This window comes from Pavona decussata, unplaced genomic scaffold, assembly GCF_977016875.1.
Source record: "Pavona decussata unplaced genomic scaffold, jaPavDecu1.1 SCAFFOLD_2, whole genome shotgun sequence".
Classification (NCBI taxonomy): domain Eukaryota; kingdom Metazoa; phylum Cnidaria; class Anthozoa; order Scleractinia; family Agariciidae; genus Pavona; species Pavona decussata.
This window is the reverse complement of record NW_028145426.1, coordinates 3,090,437-3,114,709: the sequence shown is the minus strand read 5'-3', so window position 1 is coordinate 3,114,709 and position 24,273 is coordinate 3,090,437. Positions and strand designations below refer to the sequence as shown.

The window sequence follows — 24,273 nt, the reverse complement described above, 5'->3', positions numbered from 1 at the left end:
TAGATATGGTCTTTAACTCTTGAGCTCCTAATCCGAAAAGTCAAAATAGGTCTGAAAACTAGGCAGTACCAGAACAATTACTCAGCAGCTTTCATTTCAATGTTCATAACGTTAAACCGCACACAACCACTTAAAGAGGCACTGTCACGGAGATTTTTCGTGTATTTTGATCAAAGCTACTCAAACATTTGACATAGAACCCTTTCTCTGACATCCGCAGCAAAAGAAATACTAGATTATGCATGCTCGTAGGGCAATTGTTAACAAAACTCAACCATTATTTTAACTTTTCCATCGATGCAAATATGTTTTTACGCTATTCTTTTTTTCTTCAGGTTTGGGCGTATAAAAATCTTAAAGACAGCTGCAGTTTGCATTCAAAATATCCATTTTCCTACGGCAAAGAAGGAACAGCCCAGAAAGACCAGATACATTTGCGAGATTTGCCCTAAATCGTTAGGGGGGAAAGCAAATTAGAGAGAAAAAAAATCTTTTATAAAGTATCAAGGCCCCGAAAAGGTATAGAAATTACCAACAACTATATTGCAGAGCTGCCATGCAGGAAAGCGTTAAAAAATATAGACTCAGCTCCTTCTGTTAATATAGTATACGCTATTTATTTGTTAACTGCTGTGGAACTGTCCTCAATTTCTTTGTTGTATCTATATTTTTCCTTGTTTATTTCTTCACCTTAGATTATTCTTTGGCTGCATATATTTTTAATTAATAGTTAAGTATAATTTAACCAATCGATTAATTGTAAACAAAATCTACTTCCTCTGATGGTTGATTCTTGTGAAGGGTCAATTAAAGGTTCTGTTTTCAATAACTTTCCGCCTTTAATTGTTAATGTAGCAACCTAGACACTTGCTTTGTCTTCTTCCTTGAGCTGGTTAATGGCAGATTTTTCGTAGAAGGAATCAAGTTATAATGCATTTAATTTTCCAGTGACACGTGCGGGTTAAGGTTTACTCATGTGCTGATCAGATCTCGCTGCATAAAAACTTTCGACACTGCGTCACTAATTCAAGGAGCCTCAAAGATTCTTTTGTCTTCTTTACATAATACAGTACAGCAGGGAATAGTGAGATGCTAGTCTACAGATGTATATGTACCTATTTTTAGTGCTGGTGAAACTGTTTAGGAAATCTTGGTATCTAGTGGGTTCCGGTGAGCAGTATGGACCACTGTCGTGGTAAAAAAAGGAAATGCTGAACATATTCGGGGCGCTCTGTTTTTACGGAAAACCAGAAATCCTTCGGAACGTGACATTCCCTTCAAAACGTCTTGGAGGATGTAAGTTCCTTTATTGTGAAATCTAAAGTTCCTGCAAGTATTATACCCATTCTGGCAAATGTGAGGTCATCGGTGGAGGAACAATAGTGTTTTAAGATCAGTTGTACAGCAATGGATAACGAGAGGAAGACACTTTGGCGAGACGTGCCAGATGAGGCATAACTGATGGAGGAAATATGGAATTGAGTGATATGATTTGAAAATACATTCGTGGGATGCGACATGTGCTCCCTCTTCTGCATGGGATGTGGGAAAGAACTGGAATATCTGTCGGTAAGGGATGCATCAAATGTAACTAACATCAGCGGATGCATGAGGAGTCGGACTGGTGCGAGGGCAAATTAACTGGTTGGGAGACGGTATTGCGGAAAACAATAAAACTCGAAGAGATGTAATAAAATTAGGAGATTCGCGGCGATCTCTAAAGTAGAAAATGTTCGAAACGCAGTGTTCATACTTCAGCTGGACCGCCGGTTCGTAAAGAAACCATTACTTAAGGACTACTACCCTGGGATTCAAAGAACAGCATATCAGTACGATCCAGGGGGTTGACCTGTATCTTCGTTGTCGTGGTGACATTGAAACATTGAAACTTGATACAATGACAAGGCATTGAGACTGAAGGTGAAGAGTGGTTCATTCTGGAGTGTTTCTTGTAAAAAAATGTTTATTATGTCTAAAGTCAAGAGGCTAAGACTGAACGTTTTCCTCTGACCAATTTCAATCGAATTAAGGTTGACAATCACACACTAGGAAACAAAATAAAGTTCCTGTTGCTTAGGGCGTAACACTTTCCTTTTCTCGATGATTTCTTTAAAAAAAATGTTCGTGTTTAAGAAAACTGCCAAACCATACCAATTTCTCGAATTCTAGAATGTTTGACAATTACACAACAAGCTTACATTTCATTGCATTATACCTTCAGCAATTAAGAAGCAATTTTGTGCAGTAAATCATGCGCCAGCGGTCGATATGAGTCTTGCTTTTGAGTGGGTACTGAAACACGGGAGTCGTTAGCAAAAAGTGGTTTAAGTTACTTTGTTATTGCTGCATGCCGGCCAAAAAATTCCACGCTCTTGATGCGCTTAGTTCCAGGCCCATCAAAGAACTGACTTCAAATTTGAATTTCAGGACCACGAGATATTATTGGTCATGAGAAGTTATGCCTACTTTGGGACAAAAGAAAATAAAAGGTGCCATCTTGTAACATGGCACCCAACGTTTTCGTCGAAAACTGAAAATCCTTGGCGTTTCAGCTTTGTTTCCTGCCCGTTTCCATAAATGTTATTTTTAGACCATGTAGTTCAACTGAACCAAGTTCAGTTCATTTGTAACATTGCTCAAGAAGTTGGAAAATCAATATTGATCCATTATACGAGTTTACCAAATGGGGTACTTGGAAAAGCAACGAAGCGTATGAAGATTTGACGTAAGTGACGCAAAATAGTCCAATTCCCTCTTGTATAGATTGACAACAAAACTCAACAACTCTTGTCTAATATTTTCGCTCTCCAAAAATACTTTTGACGTTGCACTTCGTACAAGGATGCCCTTACTGATTTAAGCTCTTTGTGTATGAATTTGCACTTAACTTATCATCTCATTCCATTGTTTTCCCAGCCATAACTTTATAAAGTGTTTTTTCCTTAAGGTGGCAAGACTCGTCTTCCTCGCTTGGAATTTCCGAGACTGAGAACGTGTTGGATCTTTCCAGATTTACTCGGATTACTTTCGTGAACTTCCACCTTTATAAGCGTTGTCTTTGCTAAGCTGTACATAGAGGCAGCCTTGAAGCTATTTACAAACAAACGAAAGTTGATACGATCTTAGAAAACCAATATGTGTCCCGCTAATGTTGTGACTTAATTGCCGTTCCGTTCCGTTTGAAAACTATCAATCGAGCAAGACGCCTTTGGCCGGTTTGTTTCGCAACCAACTTCTTTGCCTCTGTGAAAACTTAATTAGGAAGTATAAAATCGTACATTGTTAACTCATTTCCCATTTGTTTCCTTATCCTTTCTTTTGTATTTACAAGACTTTTATTCGTCCTTGATACAAGAAATTAACCGCTCAAGTAGCTTCGTTCGTCATGCGGTTCGAAACAATGATTAATAGTCTCATTTGGGTTGAGAGTCACGTCAAAAAATGTGACTGCGCAACCTAATAGATACATCGACAATTATCACTAAACAAAGGGCGACAACCCGATTGGTCGATTGTGTAACAAATACTAAGTTGTTCGTTCGCATATTAATGAATAGTTGATATTGTCAAAGTGAACCAGATTGCAAGTGAGAAAATCAGAGAAGGGCTCTGCTCCTCGCATGGATTGGAAAGATTGTGGTCATTTCATGCAGAAATAATTGACGTTTTTCCAACCTTGGTTTTTTCAATGGTGGCTGAGAAGTTAGAGGGATGGCTGACTATATTAAGTAAGTGCCTGCACCTTACTAGGGACAAATTTATGAACGGAACTGATCTGCCAGGACGGGTTTACTCATTGTGAAATTTTCCATGTCCGTTTTTAGCCGAGGATGGGAGCGAGTGGCTCAACCGACTTTGTGTTCTCTTTTCAAACGAGAAGAAACTCAGGACATTCGTCGATGATATCGTAAGTACATGTTGTTTTGTTTTTACGTATGAGTTGAATGGTTCTGAGGTCAGCCTTTACACAAGTTTTTAAGTGACTAGGTAATGCTTGTTGTTGTATCTCTTCAAGGAATATCTCGACTGTACGCGGTTCCTCGCAGCCACTACCAAAATCAAATCCAAGCTGTGTGACTCTCAAGATCTGATCGAGAATCCAACACACGAAGGTAACGTTCCATTCATTTGTCATTTCACGTGTGTATTTTAAAATCAGTCACTTTTAGTGCCTTTATCATTTACTTCGACAAGCGGCGGAATATGTAAAATTCTGTCAGTCATCCAAAGTATGGTGCCGCGCTTTGGCAATATTATAACGCCTCAGAATTCAATTTTTCATGCTAATTCAAAGCGTTTTTTGACATTGTGTATAACTTTTTTTCTGAACAATAATTTCCCTCCTAGCGAGTCGCTATTCTTTCTTGTCAAGTAAATACAAAACTTGGAGAGTACCTATTATAAATAAACATCCTTTTTTATTGTAGTTCTAGAATACGTGCATTATGTTTTGAATGATTTACGAACTGTGGAAGTTAACTAACTCTCCAGAGTTTCCCAGTAGCAACGTTGCGATTATTTTATTCGCGATTTCATCGATGAATAACTTTGCAATGAAGAGTGCATTTTACTACCGGCGTTGAAATATTCTTAAGCTTACTCATATGGTTTTTCCAGCGGAAAACCGGCGAAACATTCCTCCGCCCTATATTATATACGATTTACATTTTGCTTTTTTAAACAATTAGAGAATAGCCTAACTGTTTGAAAAACTGATGACAAAAACAAACTTAAACAAGAACGAAAATTTCTTTAGCTCGTCAAAGCAGACCGGGTCTTTGTTTACATTCGTTGATCTTTGAAAATCGCTACAATAGTCTTTGTTTATGACGTACTGTTGTGTTCAATATGATAGCGGCAATTCAGGGTAATCTAGCTTCGTGAAAACATTCCGCAAATTTAGAGGCAGAGATCTGTGTTCATTGCTAGAAACCTCGGTCAAATTCAAGCACCCTTTTACAGCCATATCTGCCCCCGGGCTACAAGATTTAGTCGCCCACAACCAATTACCATTGTTTCGACAAATTACCTCTCTCTTTACGTTTCCTATTTTAAGCTTTTATTGTTAAGAACCATAGTGAAGGTTGAGTGAAGAAATGTTAGATTTTGCTGCCAGATGGTCCTGTTTGTCTTGATAAAATGGACATTGACTGGCCAAGATTTGTAATTTTCGTCGAACGAACAATACAATCACTTGTGACAAACAGTGGGCCTATATTCGGTTGAAGTTTTACTTTCCGCCATCTCTTCACTGATGGCGGTTTTTGTACTGACCATTGTTCAACCTGTTAACGTGTCAATCAAAGACACCGACGGAGCCAAAATTCCCTTTGATGTTGCCGCTTGAGATCAAGGACTTATAAAATGTGGCTCTCTTCTGTTGATTTTGCTGTCAAGTTTATAAATGTTGTAATGTTGTAGATAAATATTTACATTTGATGCCATTACATGTAGGTCCTTTCTTCGCTTCAATATTAGCAGCTGAGTTGTTTTCGGCTTTTCTTTTGATACTCGCAAACGATCTTAAGCTTCCCACCTTGTCTCCGACTAATTGTTTTACGAAGTATTAAACGTTTGTTAGTTTGAGTAAATTCACTCACAAAGGGCTGAATGCTGGACTTACGTCGCGGCTTTCGCAGTGGTTTTATCAGGCTAAAATGAGGATTATTTCAAAACAATCATTTGCCTCTTTAAAAGTAATTAGACCTTAGCGTAGTGGAATTGAACCAGCAACGGAAATCACGTGAATCACGAGTCACGTGAGCAAATATCGTGTTTTGCTCTTTCAGTTTTGGTTGTTATAATTTTAATGTAGTTTCTTAGTATGTTTTCCCTTTCTTGATCGTGAATCAGTCTTATTTAGTACCCCATACGAGAAAAGTTATCAAATTACGCAGGGTTTGCTTCGCGTAATACTACGTGCAGCTGAAGACTATGAACAAAGGCCTCAATAAAATTACTTTCAGATAACACCAAAATTAAATTAAGGGACTACGGTATTTATCAATTCTGTTTGTCGGTGTATTTAATTTATTTACCTGTCAAACTTAGCAAAATTATATTATTAACAGTGGTTTTCTTAACGCACTTCTAAGGTGCATATTTTCTTTGATCAGGGCACGTGTATTTTGGTTTTAAAATTATAAAATATTTAGATGCGTAAGAATCTGTGGGTTATTTATCAATCTATCGATCATTTTTTTTCTTCTACAAAATAGCCAATATTCTTAGACTGATGAAGAGTGGATGTGTTGACAAATTGACAAGTAATTTTCGAATGTTTTTCTTTGTATTCTGGTAATGAAATCTATGTAAAGGGGAAGATATATTATCGATTCGTTCTTGAAAGGTGATTGATTCATTCTTAAAAGGGAATGTATTTTATGCTTTTTTGGTGTGTGTGTTTAAAGTGCAGTCCTTTGTATTATAATCTGAACTAAAATTGATAGAAATTTTTGTATAGAAGAAGCCAACAGTAATGCTATATCGTTTTTATTTGAATGCATGCTTTGCTTATAGAAAAATTTCAACGGTATTTAAATAGCTTTAAATGTTGAAACAGATGATCTGTTTATAATCTAAAGTTATCATGTTACACTGAAACAGTCTTGCGATTTTTTGAAACTGTCTGAGTGGAATTAAGTTCAAGTCATGAAAAGTGGCCTTAAGTATTGAGAATGTGGGTTGCATCCAAGAGCCAGACCATTCAAACACAAAATATTGAGTCCGATACTGTTTGTTTTTTATGTACATGTTGAATGAAAACACCCTATTAGTTCAGTTTGGAACTGCAATTTCACAAAAATTCGTAAATTTCTCGTTTCCTGTTTTTTCTTTCCGATACCCTCTCGGGCGATCAAATCTCGATTCTGGTCTCAACGTTTTAAGACTGTGGATTCTAAAGTACCCGCCACTACAAATTGCTCCAATACAAATTATTTAGCCGTGCTTTCCTCTAATACTGTTTGTCTTTGTCGATATTTTTTTCAGTTTCTTAGGCGAGGTTAGTTCGGAACAAAATAAAATAATTTAAGTTTCCGTGCCATTAAGCTTGAATATCACCATAAATTAAGTGATCTTCCAGAGAACAAAAAGACATTTAATCATCACCACTGCAGAAGTGTTTTTAATACCTCAAAACAATGTCCAGTTTAGTAAGCTTCTCAACAATAATGCGAGCCTTGTCGGCTCTTTTAAGTAACTCCACTTCATTTTTTTCAAGGCATGAGAACTGATAAGGTTCCGAAATAAGCTTGGCGGTCATACGCGAGATTGGCGCAAAAAATGAGGCGTGATGCGGTACACCTAAAAGGGTTAGATGGAAATGGAATGGAATAACGATTGTAGGAAGTGGGCTATACTATATTTTGCAAGCGGAAGGCGGAAAACGCATTGCAGTCTTACAGAGCAGAAAATCACGCAATCCGATAGGCCGATCAATTTTCACCATGCCAGCGTGAGATAGGAAGACTCAGATTCTAAATAGTGCGGCTTGGCGGGAGCGGACAAAAACTGTGATTGAAAAACCCTTTTTTGGACCCTTTTAAATGCGAAGGGTCTAATAGTATGAACAGCTGTTTTATCAAAGCGGTCCTCTTTGGCTTTTTATCCCCTCGTTTCTACTATTTTATTGAAATCCTTTTAATAACTATCGGCGCTTTAGAACAGGAGATGTGAAATAGTTGTTGCCTGGTGGCCAGCTGGCGATAAATTCAGGCTGCAGTTCGCACGTTTCAGAACATTTTGGACGCCGCGAGCGCCACTCTACCCTTCTAGAATTATAAAACGAAGCTGTCAAAGGCATTGTAAAGAAATTAATGCGAAAACAAATGAATAAGGGGGTTAGTTTCTAAAGTAGGGAGTAGAAACGAATGTTTGGTGTTATCAATGGAGTTGATAACTAAAGGTAAATTGGCCACCGTAAAGAGATTCGAGTGCTGACGTTTCAATTATTAATCCTTCGTCAGAGCGAATTCGATTCGTTCTGACGAAGGGCTAATACTACGAAAACAGTCACATGATTTTGCTTGTTTCTTTCTTGGTATTGTTTCTTGGAGCTGGCGTGCTCGGAGTTGACTGTGAGTTGTTAATTTTAATGCTAAAAAAATACTAAATTACGTCTAAATTTTTCAGTGGGAGATTTAGAATCGCGTTTACGGCAAACGGCAAACGTAAGATTTACGTTTATGTTTTCTCAAAAAATAGCACACGGATGACAATAGTGCAAAATAATTCTGACTTTTGATGCTAACGCAGAACTACTCAATTTTACTGAGAAATATAAAACATCTGGGACTGAGATAGAGCGCTGTACATGCCTCTTGGGAGTAGCATATTGTGGAAATAATGCGCAAATCTCTGGCTAAAAAAATTGTGAAACAGAAACAGGACCGCAGGACTAAACTCGCGTTTGGACTGGTAACATTTAAATTATTTTTACAAGCTCAACTGTTATCGTCACACTTTTAGTCAGCTCGTACAGCAAAACAACAGATATCAGCACAGAAAGCAATGCTCAACAGATTTTAATCAAGAATAGTGGAACCTCGTCATAACGAACCTCTTTGTAACGAAGTCGCCGGTACAACGAACGTTCTTCAGCCAAGCAAAAAGGTATGAAACAGAAGCCCTGATAGCGAACACAATTCTGCAATCCAGAAACCCAAACTTTAAAATCTATCCCAATATATCGAATAAATACACTGAGATGGAAATCTTTCAGTCCTATCTATGTTTCTATGAACAGCTCACAATATGCTACCGCCAAGAGACATGTACAGCGCTTTAGGTCAGTCCCAGTTCTGCCAAACTGTCCGAAATTGTCAACTCCAGTTAAAATCATCAGCCAAACCGCGAGATAACGAAAATTTTTGTGAAGACATTTGCATTAGAGATTCATCACCGGAGTTTCCATCAAATTCTAATGTGTCAGAACAGTTTTAATTTTGAGTCGTGTAAAACCAAAACCAAAGTAATTACTCCGGTCAACCACAACACACGTAAACAAGCAATGAACCAATCACAATTCACTTCAAATACATGTAACGGTGGCCAGCGAGAGAAAACGCGTGCGAACAAGTCACGATTGGTTTTGTTTTGTTTCTCATCAGTTGAGAAAGTGGCGCGAATTTTGCCATCCAATCAAAAAACGTAGTGAAGCAAAACCAAAACAATCGAGAATTACTTTGGATACTCAACAGAGAACCGCTTTAAACCCAAATATGAAAATAACGGGCAATTCACCACGAACAACATAGCAATAGAATTTGATGTAAACACCAATGTTATCTCTCTTATGCGAACGCAGCCATTGGTGTGAACTATTGAAAAAAACAAAAGCTATTTTGGTACGAGGGAGCTGAGTTCCGTGCCTCACTTATGCTGCACCGAAACGAACGCGGAAAACGATTTAGGAGAAAGATAAGTCCTGCAGTTGAAAGGAAAAAGAAAATGGGGTACAAAAGGAAAGAAGAGAGCAGCGAAGATATGAAGAAATACAAGGCCTGTTCGTCTGTGTCTTAAAATGTGGTTTTGTACGCATGCTCCTACTGAAATGTCGAAGTTCTTATCTAAATTTAGAAGAAAAGTCATTCGGCAAAGTTTTTGACAATTTGTCTGGAATTTACCAACGTAATAACCAGAAGAGAGTCTTCGTGGTTTTCGATTGACTTTAAGTGGAAGAAAAAAAAAAAACAGGAGTTAATGGATTAGCGAAAGAGGGTCAAGAATATCACATTAGTCTGCGTGACGAAGCGACTTTTTGGAGGTCGTTTGTTTGGACCAAGGATGAAATTACCGTTTAAAAGGGGCTAATTTCTACCAAAACTAAAAACGTTTGCTCGTCGAGGAACTGTAATCTACGCAACTGCAAAATACCTTGTTTTCGTGTCATCTCGGATTTCCAAACCTTCTTGTTTACATCTGCGCCTCGTCATAACCCAGTATTTGCCAACAGTATACAATAACTTGAAATCAACGCATATACTACGGTGTTGACGTATTAGCATGTTGCACTTATTTGTGTTCGCAAGACCGATAGACGTGTATAACTCGCTTGTGAGCCGGTGGACACACATTTCATCTGCTTCAAAATGCTCTCTTACAGAAAGAAGAAGACTCTGTACCTCAATCTTAGATTATTTTGCACAAGCTCAACTGTTATCATCGCACTTTCAATCAGCTCGTACAGCAAAACAAACAGATATCAGCACAGAAATCAATGCTCAACAGTTATTAAGAGTGGAACCTCGTCATAACGAACCTCTCAGTTTGTAACTAAGTCGCTGGTACTGATAACGAACGATATTCTTCAGCCCGTCAAAAAATGTATGGAACAGAAGCCCTGATAACTAACACAAACCAGGAATCCAAACTTTAAATTCTACCCGAATATAACAGATAAATATACTGAGATGGAAATCTTTCAGTCCTGTGTATTCCACAGTAAAGGACTACATGTTTCTATGAACAGCTCATAATATACCACCACAAGGCACCGTAAGAGACATGTACACCCCTTCATATCCTATTTGCCTTTTATTAGTTCTACCAAATTGTCAAATTATCAAAATTATCAATTTCTAGTCAAACTTATTAGCCAAACCCCAATAAAACGAGGATTTTGGTCATTTGCATCAAATTCTAGTGTGTTAGAGCGGTTTTCATTTCAGTGTCTGGCCAATCACAACACACGCAAACAAGCATTGAACCAATCATAATTTGCAGCAAATACATGTGACCGGTGCCAAGCGCGGGAAAACGCGTTCGAGCAAGTCACGATTGGTTTTTGGTTTTGTTTCTCATTGGTAGAGAAAGTGGAGCGAGTTTTGCTAACCAATCAAAGAACGTGATAAAGCAAACGCGAATTACTCTGGATGCTCAATAGAGAACCATCTAAACCCAAATGTGAGAAAAATTGGCAATTCACCACGAACACCAAAGCAACAGGATTTGATGTAAACACCAATGCTATCTCTCTTATGCGAGCGCAGACAGTAGTGTGAACTATTTAAGAAAAACGAGAGCTATTTTCGTAAGGGGGAGCTGGGCTCCATCCTTCACTTATGCTGCACCGAAACGAACGCGCAAAACAATTTAGGAGAAAAAGATAGGTCCTTCGGTTGGTGGGAAAAAGAAAGTGGGGTAAAAGAGAAAAGAAGAGAGCATCGGAAATATGAAGAAAAACAAGACCTGTCCGTGTGTATGCCAATATGTTGTTTTGTGCGCATGCTCCAAACGAAATGTCGAAGTTCTTACCTAAATTTAGAAGAAAAGTCATTCGGCAAAGTTTTTGACAATTTGTCTGGAATTTACCAACGTAACAACCAAAAGAGAGCCTCCGTGGGTTTTGATTGCCTTTTAGTGAAAAAAAAAAAAAAAACAACGCAGGAGTTAATGGATTAGCGAAAGGGGGTCAAGAATATCACGTTAGTCTGCGTGACGAAGCTACTTTCTGGAAGTCGTTGGTTTGGACCAAGAATGAAATTACCGTTTAAAAAGAGCTAATTTCTACAAAAACTAAAAAAGTTTGCTCGTCGAGGAACTGTAATCTACGCAACTGCAAAATACCTTATTTTCGTGTCATCTCGGATTTCCAAACCTTCTTGTTTACATCTGCGCCTCGTGATAGACCAGTATTTGCCAACAGTACACAATAACTTGAAATCAACGCATATACTACGGTGTTGACGTATTAGCATGTTGCACTTATTTGTGTTCGCCAGACCGATAGACGTGTATAACTCGCTTGTTAGCTGGTGGACACACATTTCATCTGCTTCAAAATGCTCTCTTACAGGAAGAAGAAGACTCTGCACCTCAATCTTTACAATTCAGGTTACTATTTAGTATGACTATCATTACCAACAGATAATATGCATGTATAGTGGTGTCATGATAGCGAGCTAGTGGTAATATTAGCGTGATAAACAACTGGCAGGCAAATTAAGTCTAGTTAGTTTTAGTAAGCGCGATGAGACAAGTCTTGTGTTAAAGACAAGAATGACCAAGTTTCGTCTCAATTATCACTCGCATCACCTCCACCTTTACTATTAGTTCGCTTAAGTTTTAATATGTGAGAAGTGTACTTGTGAGCTCGCTTGTTACTAGTTGCAGAAATATCAAGAATATGTAGCAACTTGATTTCGTCGTTAGCTATTAGTGAGAACGAAACAGAGATAAGTCGTCTAGATGGGGGATCTTAAAAGAGTAGCTATTTTCACGTTTACCTTTCTTTTGCAGCCATTTAACTCTCAGAGTTTTCCAATACACACTAGCTCGTTTCTATAACAATAAGGCACCACTAGAGAGCCTAAGAAGTGCTACTACAGGCTCAATCTAAAAATATATGACCATGTATTAGTTTCACTTCACGTTTTCGAATTCGGCATCTTCTACTTAAGACGGTTCAGCTTTTGTTTGCAACGTTTTGTCTCGGAGTGTCGGTCATTCAGTCAGTTACGTATGAGTGGTACATGCCATCTTGTTTCAAAATATAACGCCGAATTAAGACGTTACGTCTAGGGCTATGTTTGGCGCTTTATATCAAGTTTGGCTCATCCTTAATGAATTTCGCCTATTCAGATGGTTCCAGCTGTTTGCGTTTGCACTCGTTTGACTATCAAAATGACGATATTCCCTTAGCTGCATGCTAACTAGTGGTAAAATCTAACGGTTATTTAACATTACTCTTCAAAGCTCTAATTTATGCTTCATCTTCAGTAAAAAAAAATATCGTGAAATCGTGAAATTCCGAATATAAGTCCCAGTCCCTCCGCCTCACTCCGAACCCCTCCCCCCCCCCCCGGATATATATGCCCCATGGAGTGCTGTTGTAAGCTGCTAGCTCAGTGTGTTTCAAGTTGTTTTTATTGTGAAATTCAATCAATATTTAAACTCAAAATTCCCTTCAATAATAATCCTTCGCCGAAAATCAGCCTTCGTAAAAGTTCCTTGGTATGGATTCGATACATGCCCAGACATCACAAGTTCGGTATTTCAACTTTTAAATTCCAGTTGCCTTCTTAATAAAACGGTTCCAATAGTCCTCGTTTGCAGCTGTTTGATTCCCGCAGTCGCAGTCATAATACTGTCTTCCGGTAGATGCTATCTTGGGGGCAAAATATCGCGATTAGATATCTAGATATCAAGAGGATAAGAACTAGTATTACGTCAATAGAAATACCCAGCCATTGGCATTGTTGAAGTGTTTCAGTCTTCCAGTAGCTTGAATCGCACAGCCTACGTCATTATATCCCTACCAATGTTGCTATTTAGTTTTGATGTGCCGCAAGCTGAGAAGAGCTATTTTTGGCGATTCGGTCACATACTAAAACAAGCGGCCACGAATATACTAGTTATTTAATTTCATTTTTTTCAATTGATCTTCAGTTGTTATTGACAATCACTGCCTCTTTCATTTCTTGCAGGACTTTCTCGTGTGCACCGCCTGCGTCTTTCACGTCGGTTCTACTCCGAAGATGTGTTGTCATCACAAAATGGCACCCGCCCTTCAAAGCTGAGCGTAAGTTTCCTTTAATTCACCGTATAATATTGACAAGTATTTTTATGAAGCACCATTTTAAATATGACCTCACCAGTCTTGTGAAAACTGCAAGCTGCGTGACAGGTGCAATTAGGAGCGTATGGGGAGCCGGAGGGGGAGAAAATGCTTAAATTCTTCCTTCCCCACTCCTCCCTTGCCCTGGGCCAGCCAATTCCAAGTTTGTCACGCTGGCTGTGAGCAGTCTGTTGTTTATTTTCCTGAGACAGTGGCGAGCGCATAATGCTGTGTTCTCGATTTTTGCCTCTTTGAAGAAAAAGATAATGACTGTTTACAGTCTGCATTGTTCCTCCCCCAAGTTGTAGCCCACAAGTTACTACCGTTCAACAACATTGAAAAGTTCAAACAATTAACAATTATTCATCGAAGTGAAAGTAATGTGTCAAGAACGAATACATTGCCATGAAAACAGTTGCCGTGCTAAGTTGCCAAGATTCCCTTCCCTCTCCCACCAAAAAAGCAACTTAACCCATGTAACTCAATTAGCGTCGCTGAAGCTCAACGAGTCGAGTTTGCAGAATATTGCAGAATATAATTGGTCAGTACGTGACTTTCATTTTATGGTCTATTTTTTACTCGGTTCCGACAGTCGCCTTCCGATTTAGTGGTCAGTCTTTAAGCTTTCATCTCAAGGAACCATCTTGTACAGTGAAAGCACCACAGAAAAATACTACTCAATAACGTTGGTTTGCACGGTCACACATCAATTGCTGATATCATTAAAAGTTAGCATCCCTCCTACAGTAAAATAAACAGCACCACAGGAGAATACTACTCAATCTATTTTTAATTTGAATGGTCACAGTTAAATGATTTCATCCACAACCTTACACGGCGTAATAAACGGCACCACAGGGAAGTACTTCCAAAAAGCTTTCATTTGATTGGTCACACTTGATGATTTCATACATATGCAGCCTCAGATGTTAGAACCATTCAACATGGCGTAGCCGAACGTTTGACTTCGTAATTGAAAGAGTTAAGCTTTTTGTACCCACGGAATTTTGAAACAGACCTTAAAAGAGCCGTATGACGATCTGGCAAGAGAATTACTGTTGTGGCTTCCACTAATAGGTTCAATTCCAATTGCAAATGATCCTTAAAACAAAACTATTAAAGCGAGAGATAACCATCTTACAATGTATTGTTTCGTATTAATGGTGTTACGGCTTTGATGATAATATGACGTAGTGTTATTATATAGTTGAGCAGCGTTTATCTTCAGTTTGTCATACTTTCTTTTGTAATGTTTGGCTTTCTGTAAAGTTCCACTTCAGTTGCCGGGGAGACAAAATTTGTCTTAAAGCTACGATTTAATGACAGTGTCTTACGTCGTCGGCATTTTCACGTTAGGCTAGCAGAGTCGTCGCTTTATATTAAGAAATTCAGTGTAGTTTTTACCCGTATTCAAGAGACAGTAATATTGTTAGATGTGAAACAACTTAAAGAGGTGTTTATGAAATCCTAGAAAGCCTTAAGCTTCGACCGAATTCGACGGTATGCCCCTTGCGAAAGCTGCTCAGCGAGCTGAACAATCTTTTATCGCCGAAGAGACCCGTTCTCTTAATACATTTGAATTAATTTTTTTTAAGTTTCAAAAAACATCTGTGTATTCGACGTGAACAAATAATTTTAGTTCTTTTGTGAAATAATTTATTCCAATTTTGCACGCAACCTTATAACCTTGTTATCATGTTTAGTAATAAGAATGAAAGACTTATTGTTTACCGTTACTTTTTTTATTTGATGATTATACAACGATGAGATCGCAACGTTCTGCAATTTGCTAGCGTATTTTTTATGTGTGTCCATTGGTAATGTAATGAGATCCAAAAGGGCACGCGATTCTTTCAGGATTCTCGTGGTGATCATCTTGTCCGTTTTCTTCCTATTTAGAGATCCCTTTATCTCCATTCAGTAACAAAACTCACAAAAGTCCCTTCGGAGAACGCTGAGCTGGCTATAATTGTCATTTTCACCTACTAATTTGGCGATCTGCCACGGAAAAAGGAATGAAGTCCTTTTAGACGCCATATTGCTCACGGTCGCAAGCCTGGGGCTTACATATTTGTCAGCATTTTTCATAAACAGGCGCGGCGTGATATTATATACTGAGCCTAACAGTGAAAGAATTTGAATACGATCCTCTTCGCTCCGGTAGATAGAGCTACCATCCTTCTGTCAACTGGTATCTAACTAAACTCTGATCTCGGCCTTTGTGAAAATATCTAAATAATCGGTGAGGTATCATTGTATGTCTAGGGTAAGTACTGTTGAGAATTGGTACTCGTGACTTGAAATAATGACTGCTCCGGTTTACTTAACGGCGCTACGCATCTTTAATCTCTAAATTACGGCTTCCAACACGTGATAAGAGAAACAGCTTTTTGATGAATTTAGTTCGCATTGGTTTCGAAACCAAGAACTAAATCGCGCAATAGCCATAACTGAGTGAGTGGCGAAACATGTGGTATTTCGTTGAAGTACTAATGTAATGCAGCGGTGTTGTAACTTTTAAATATAACTTCAGAACAACGAATTTACATGTTATAATTATAATCAACAACACGACACCCCCTTCATTGTCAACGCATATTTTGTGTTTTGGTCGAAATTGTTACTTTTTAGATGTTGTTGAATCTCAGCAACAAGAAAACTGCAATTAGTTTTCTCCTAATAATTATTCAAGTTTCGTTTGACAGCGGAAAAATGTGGATCAGGCCAATATCTGTTTGATACTGCTTTTAAAAGTTCTTGCGGTTTTCAACACAAGTCGCCTTCTGTAAATTGATCATTCGACCATTAAACCCGGCATCGTTAGCCTCGTATGTGCTTTGTCTTAAGCGGACAATGAAGCTTTGGCGCTTTTTTCTAAACAATATCAAAGGAAATTTAGGCGCCTGAAAGCGTCAGCTGTCGAGTTTAGCAGGTAAAAAGACAAATAGCGGTTTCTCAGACGAAGTAAACTTAAAATGGAGATGTTATTGGATATTAATAGAAAATATTTCGGAAATACGCAGCTTTACCAATGCGGTACTTGCGAAACATCTGAACTCTTCGCTACAGTTGCTTCAACACTGATAGTTTATTGAGTTTTTTTTACAGCAATCATAGTTTTTACAACATTCTAAATGAAGTTTCACTATATTTGGGATAAATTAAGTGTTGCGGAAATTTTATCTTTGATAACGCTGTAATTAAAACTACGTGTTTTGTTCGCAATTTCCAAAAACGATTATCTTATCGTTCTAGGTTAGCTATGTCTCCTTTTTGAAAGGGAAGAGATATTCCCAGCCTCTGATATCAACAATTTCCGCAAAATTTCAATTCTTAGTTTAACAAAGAAATAAAAATGTGAGACGCGGCAATATTACTGGTAGCTAAAATTATGTCGGCTGCAATGGCCTCTAATTAATCGCGGAAAAATGGTTTAATGCTGAATATTTTCTTTCCAGGACATTTCCAAAAAAATTGCGGATGGACTAAGATCACATCGGTCAAGAAGTTTGTTTGTACCAAGGACCACGAACAATGATGACGGGTGAGTACAGGCTGTTAAAAAAGGCTGTAAATATTGTGAACTATTCGAGGTTATTAGAGTGTTAGAATGTTTGGTGACTAGCGGAAGTTGTTCAAAAGCTTGAAACACTAAGTCGAAGCAATTGCAGCAGAAGCGCACCTGAAGAAAGGAAGCAGAATTTTTTTCTCTGGGCTTTCTGAACAACTCTTCACTTTGTCCATGTAAGTGGACAATATAGACTGAATTTTTACCTGTATTATTTTATCCGTATTTATACTTTTCATTTTAAAAACATTTGGTCGTCATAAGAATGTTCCTAGCTGCCTCTCAGCCTGGGTAATGTTCTTAGTATGTTCTTAAATTTTAGTTAATCTCAGCCTCAACGTTCTTATAAAAAAGGTTCGTACAAAAAAGTGTAATGGGGACATCTATACGTGGCTCTGGGTAAAGGAATGAATGAATATCGAAACCTCAGAGTTGCGCCAGATGCAACATAGAAAACTTGAATTCGGGAACTAAAAGAATTGGTACACTCTCTTTCAATTTTATAAGAACCATTTATAAGAACGTTGGGGTTGAAATTAACTAAAAATTTAAGAACATACTAAGAACATAACCCAGGCTGAGAGTTAGTTAAGAACAATTTTATCCTAACCAAATATATTAAAAATGAACAGTATAACATTGGATAAAATAATACATGAAAAAATTCAGTTTATATTGTCCAATCAACCCAAATGAAAGGTGTCTTGGTCACGTCCGCATAGATTTGTTGAAATACTATAAAAGATAACTTAAGAACATCTTAAGAACTTTTTAGGCTCAATAATAATAAGAACGTTCAGCCTCAGCCTTAAAAGTAGACGTTCTTATAAAAAAGAGTGTAGATCAACCACAGAAAGAAGACATTTTTGACCAGATTTTCGTTTGTTTTCTTTTCCTTTGTAACTGCTTTCCCTCATCACCAATCTCTGGCTCATTTATATCTGATATAAATTATCATCTTTGTGAAAAAAAAAAATCGAGTCAACTAGACAGACTATTGAGAGCCCTTGCTTCAAACCATTTACCATTGATCGACGTTGTGGACTGCTGACAAATTTCTGAAAAAGGCAGTTTATTAATGTTGAAGGCATTGCTGGCCATATCATTACCAATGTAACGGGCATGCTGGGTTCATTCCAATATGATATTTATCTAACTTTCATCGACAGGCTTATCTTATAGAAGTGTTTAAGCCCAAAAATAAATTTCAAACCCATAATTTCTAAACGCTCTGCTCGATCTAGCTTGTTTTACGATCTTTCTAAAATGAACTGAAATATCTTACTGTAGGAGAGGAACCTTGCATGAAACTTTTTGCATTATAACGAGCTGTAGAGAGATGGATTTTGCCAAATCAAGACAATTAGTTGAGGCAGAAGTGTTTTACAATCTCGCTATTTTCACGTTTGCCAAAAATAGGAAAAATACCGCTGTTGGTTGATATTGGTTGATGGTACTTAAAAACACCGCATGACAGAAGCACTTTTTATGGGAAAACCGGGTCCTTTTTCACGTATTTTCGTGCGGATTAACTTTTCATTGTCAAGGACATCCTTGAAATATTTGTGAATAGATTTCGTATGAATAAAACACCTTTGTGATTTTCGGTCAAAACACCCAAACGTTTGAACCTCTGAGTAAAATATAGCGAGTCGGGCCAAAAGAAGGCAGTACTCAGTAGCTTTTGTTTGAATGGCCACACTTAAGGATTTCATACACATCATCAAAAGTCAGCCGCGGTTGATTTGTTTTTCTCACGTTTTTTGATGGTGAATAAAACGGTACGGTGTTTGTCATACCTATCTTTTTTACACGAGAATAGCTAAACAATGTGATCCTGAAAAGATTTATCGTCATTTATTGATTTTTGTTTTCATACAAGGTCTGCGTTGTTAAACTCCTTTCATCGTAAATCACGCACAGCATGAATTTTCCTTTCAGTGAGTAATTTGCAATTTTGGAACAACAGGTCTTTAATCTCTTTTTTTTAATCAAGTAATTGAGCTTAATAAGTCAAAGAACATTAGAGCACATGGGCCATTATATCAGTTGTTACCTTCATTAAAAAGTTGTTTGAGTGGCGCCGTTAATTAACCCTTCCCTCCCATTGGTAGCTGGCTCATTGTAAGTATTTTGCTCTTTAATAAACTAAACTGAAAAAATTCAGCGCAAACCAGCTAATCCCTGTGCATTGTAATTGCTCAAACGCAATAGCCTTGAGCGGGTTGTTCTTCTGAAACGCTGCTTCGGTCCATATGCATTCCGAAGCCATGAAGTTGTTTTGGAAAGGTTGCGTTGTGGCCTCAAACAGTTAGGTTAAGCGACTACGATGAGCACGCTGCAGTAATTAACTTCACGCAGATGTTATGGATGATTCACAATTCGGAGCCCTTATTCAGATGCCAAGTATTTACGTTTCGCCGGATGCGACACAAACTGTCCGAACCATAACACGGTAAGCTGGCATCAAAGACTGCAATTATCACACGAGAAATGGTTTTGTGCGACTTCCCTACAACACTGCATAGCCCAACATAACCCAATCATCTTCCTTGCAAATTCGTTCGCAGCAAAATTAAGTCTATTATGATCGAAGCCCAAATTACTCTTTAGAGCGAAGTTGATTGTAAAACTGTCGCCGGAGAAAAAGAGTCTATCTGTGAAGTCATAGGTTCTTTCTACCCTCTCTTGTCCGTCAAAGTCATTGTAATAGTTGACTAACTCCAGGCTGTTTTGGTTTCATATCCTGTATGTTTCTTTGATTACACCGCCGTATAGACGAAAGGATTGACTTCGTTATTGTTCTGGCATTGTCTATTTCCTATGCCATCCGTGCCCATAGGCGCTAAAATACGATATTGAGTTACTTTTCACAAAGCTTTTCCATTCCTCCTGATTTTCACATGACAGTAGCGCCCAGCGTTCACCATTTGACTGTTTTTGAGAGCATAAGACTATAGTTTGCTTAATTTGTTTGATCTTTCAAGTTTTATGTGGGCAGATACTTGTATGCATCGCGTCATGCCAGGTCTTCCGCCATGCAAAATATGTGCACTCAAATCAACATGACAACGTTAAGATATATATTTCAAAATATGCCCTTAGACAGAAGAAGAAGTAATTGTAGAAATGGTATCTACAGTCCTGGCAAGTCGTTAGAAAAGAATTTAAGCGAAAGATAGAAAGTTTAATAATTACATTTACATACAGTATTGAGCCATCGTTCCTAAATCAGTACATCCCGAAGAATACATAGAGACTGTGCTATGCATAAATTAGTCTATGTTTACATCACTTTTTTTCTCGAATTTCGGGTCAGAAGATCGCTATTACCACCTGTTTATAACATGGCTTTAATTTCTCACCCAATTAGCTGCTTTTCAGAAACCTTTCCTAATTTCATCCAATTCGTCTATAATTAGCTGAATCATTTGTCGATCATTTGGTCTCGGCGACAGTTGTATAAATTATGAGTGATTGGCGGTGACAGCAAGTTACTGTTTGGTTATTAGGATAAAAGCCGTTTGAGCTTTGTCCAGCGTGCGATAGTGAAGCTTCGCTTCCAAGGTGAAGTTGGTCTTGATTGTGCGATCTTTGGTTCAATTTACAGCGGCTTTTCAAGCTTAAGTCCATCGACTATCCCAAGATGGAGATCACACGAAACGCTGGATAACAAAATGAAAACAACAACTGTAAGTGATCCATTGTTTTAAATAGTACTTCCAAAGCAATAATACGGCATAGTCTACTCTATGATAGCCTTTATTCTAGCTGTATTGTTTGGAGAGGTAATTTCCAATCCATCTGCTATCTACATCTTCCCCCTGAGTTGTTCAAAGAGCAGATAACTCTATCCAGTAGATTAATCGCTGTCCAGTAGATAAAATCAGTATTGGTTGGAGTACATTTTATCGATAGCGATTTATCCACTGGATAGAGTTATTCGCTATTTAAAAAGCTCGCAGGGCCGGCTGTGTAGACTGCATAAAGTTAGTAGCCAGATACAAAGTTGAGGAAGTGATTGAGCGAGTGGGTAGAAGGTTTTGTTGTTGTCATCTTTGGTTGTTTTATGACAAAATCTTGCCGGGATATTATGTGTAAAAGGCATTTGTTGCTGATAACGTTACAGTAACTGATGTCCTTCTACTACAACTGTCTTGCACTGCTTACCAGATTATCAGTTTCTAAAGAATGAGGGAGAGCTTAGTAACAAACAAAATAACATCAAGAACAGGAATACTGTCTTGTTCATCTGTTTTTCTCATTCTACCATTTGAATCTCCTTTTGCGCTACAGCGTAAGACTTGAGAGCATACTGCGTTCGAAACGTTTCTTAAATCATTGTCTCACGCGTTTTTTGCTGTTACGTTAGTGCTCAAAAATAGTCTGTCCTTTAGACAGTAAACATCAAAGCTATTTGCGAACCTTTTGGTATCAAATTGTGCATAGCCCGCGTTGTTAACTAATTTTTTACAAACAACTTCGCTTGTACGTCTTGCCCAACTAAAATAACGCAGAATGGTTGACGCTTTCTTAAAAGGGAGATATAACGACTAGAATAATTGAAAACAATACCGATATTTCTTCATAAGGAAACCGACTCTGCTCTTCGAAGATATGGTTTTTTCGTGATCATTTTATGCACACACGCCAAACACAAATAAACGACAGTATTCAAGACAGACAAGGGTCCATTTCTGTCTTTTATGAGAAAGAAAAGTAAATAGAAACCTGTATCATAACCCTCACGTCAACCCTGGCCCAACAAAAATGGAAAAAGTGACATCCTAAGTGGGTTTTCAGACGAGAAAGTAGAAAAAAAAACGAAAGGAGCAGATTATGCATATTCAAACTTTCTTTATGGAAACAGCTTTTTGTACGTCGGTCGAATATAAAAGTTACTTACGGAAATGTTTGCAGTGGCGTGTCGGGTTTCATGGTCAATTGTTTGACCAACGCACAGGGCTGCTGAAAGAGCGCCTTTGTTTTAAAATAGTAATTATATTAAATGTTTACACCCTAGTCAATTTTGTGGTGCGTTAATTTGTTCAGAGAAACAATGAACAAATTGAAAAGGAATTTGAGATTAGAAACCACTTCCTAACCCGCGTCCGAAATTTACTGAGAACATTCTTTTGCTAAAGATGTTTCCTTTGTGGTGCAAAAAGCTATTTCTTTATTGACTGCGGTGAAAAAGGAACGAAGATAACATACTTTATGCTTTTTTGAATTGTTATTTTATTGTTATTTGAGAAAAACGAAACGACACCAACGGAGCATGTAAATAAATATTGTTGTTGTTGAACGTTTTGCTGACCAACGGCCAAACCGAGGACTTGAAAATAACGTTCAAAGTTCGCGTCACATTGCACCGCATCTTCTGCATCTTAGCTCGTAGTTGGTATAACTAGTTTTTTTTTCCCCGTGACCTTTCTGTTAACAATGTTTGTTCAAACTGCGGAAGGGAAATGTTGATCACTGGAGGATTAAAAGGTTACACCGAGTTTAACAACATTGAGGTTTTTAGGCTAACAGTTAATGTTCTTCATTATCGCGTTCTCCAGTATCTCCCCGTCCCCCTTCCCCAATTTGTTTGTTTGTTTATGTCGCGAAATACTGAAAAACTGTAGCACATGAAAGTATAGCCTATCAGAGCAGAAATCCCTTAGAGCTGGTCACACATTCATGTCTTCTGGAGTCTAATGGAAGTACGTACTGCTTGTCAGTTTTTGTTTGGGTGTTCACAGAACAGGATAATATCCACAGACTAAGTTTGACTCGAGGTTCGATAGAGAGATGAAGAGACTAATTGTAATTTATAGACCAGGTAGATACATGATTTTCTTTTTCTTAGTTCGCGTCAGGAGCCCATTACTCGAAGAGTATATCTCCTATACTAAGCCGTTGCTATGCCGTTTTCACAAACCGGTCTATTTTTAGATACGCGTTGGAATACTATTTCCAGAAACAATTTAAATTTTGGTTCACATGAGAATTATGCAAAGCACGAGACAGGTTAGTAAGGCTCCATTGGGAGACTAACTTTGTGGGAACTTCAATCTAAAAATAAATAGCTCTGTTAAAACGCCGCCACACGAATATAAAGGAGTTGCAAGCTCCGAGTAATGGCTCCTGGTAGCGTACATCTGATTTAGTCTAGCAACAAATAGGAAAAAAAAATATAAACGGGTTTAAAAATATGAAATGCATTTTATTTATAAAAGAGTCGTTTTCTTACTCAACAATGCCGTCTCGTTTGATTTCTTAAATTTTATTTTATTCTGTATTGTCTCTTAAACAGGACAGCGTTGACTTGTCGATCAGTGGTCACGTGACAGTTCGCCCTATTCATCCCAGCATTCTTTCGAGGCAGCACTGTTTCCAAGTAACCACTCCTCATGAGACCAAGTATTTCTCGTGTCGAAGTTCTCAGGAGCTGGAAAAATGGGTCGTGAGGTACAAATTTAACACATTTTTTCAGCTGAATCCTCTCTACTCTACTCTACTCTACTCTACTCTACTCTACTCTACTCTACTCTACTCTACTCTACTCTACTCTACTCTACTCTACTCTACTCTACTCTACTCTACTCTACTCTACTCTACGCTACGCTACCCTACTCTATTGTACTAGCTGTTTCTTTATCTACCAGAGTTCAGCTCTTACTTTTTACGAAACAGTAAGGTTTTTAAGTTTAAATAAATATCAATAATACTGTCACGCTAATTCAGTCTATTTTACGTCTCACTGAACAATATTATCGACCCTAAGAATAATTAACTACTGTATCGCGGTAGTAATAACGCCACGTGTTTTATCCAGGGTTGGTTACCCTAGAGTAGGGATTTTCTTCAATATTCTATGATCCTCTTTATGAAATGAAATTAAATGATAAAAATGACAATATATGGTAAGGTGCCCCTTTCCTGCTTCAACATATGATTCATTGTGACTTCCGCTAAAATGTATTGGTTTTATTTACTCTTGTCAGCTTAATGCTGCACCTTAATTAACTCTTTTGGCTAGTGACGAAAGCATTCGCTTGAAAGCTTGGGTTCTATGGCTAGAGATGAAAGCATTCGCTTGCTTCGCTCCGCGTTGTCTTCACAAAGATCGAAAGCTTGACTTCTTTGCGTCATACAAGAG

The 24,273-nt window shown here is 38.0% G+C and overlaps 1 protein-coding gene across 3 annotated transcripts in view; it reads left to right on the top strand.

The window, feature by feature from the left end:
- Nucleotides 1-3,561: 3,561 nt before the first annotated feature.
- Nucleotides 3,562-24,273, top strand: part of LOC146490047 (ras GTPase-activating protein nGAP-like) — a 32,972-nt gene continuing 12,260 nt past the window's right edge. Inside the window, exons 1-7 of one of the 3 annotated variants that reach the window (XM_085122654.1) lie at nucleotides 3,562-3,728; nucleotides 3,825-3,907; nucleotides 4,016-4,112; nucleotides 13,428-13,522; nucleotides 17,017-17,102; nucleotides 20,737-20,818; nucleotides 23,428-23,582. In XM_085122654.1, the coding sequence (XP_084978780.1) occupies nucleotides 3,689-3,728; nucleotides 3,825-3,907; nucleotides 4,016-4,112; nucleotides 13,428-13,522; nucleotides 17,017-17,102; nucleotides 20,737-20,818; nucleotides 23,428-23,582 (638 nt within the window). In that variant the 5' untranslated portion in view covers nucleotides 3,562-3,688. Of the gene's footprint in view, nucleotides 3,729-3,824; nucleotides 3,908-4,015; nucleotides 4,113-11,685; nucleotides 11,836-13,427; nucleotides 13,523-15,680; nucleotides 15,825-17,016; nucleotides 17,103-20,736; nucleotides 20,819-23,427; nucleotides 23,583-24,273 lie in introns of those variants that run through there. The other 2 variants (XM_085122707.1, XM_085122779.1) reach the window with 2 other exon arrangements.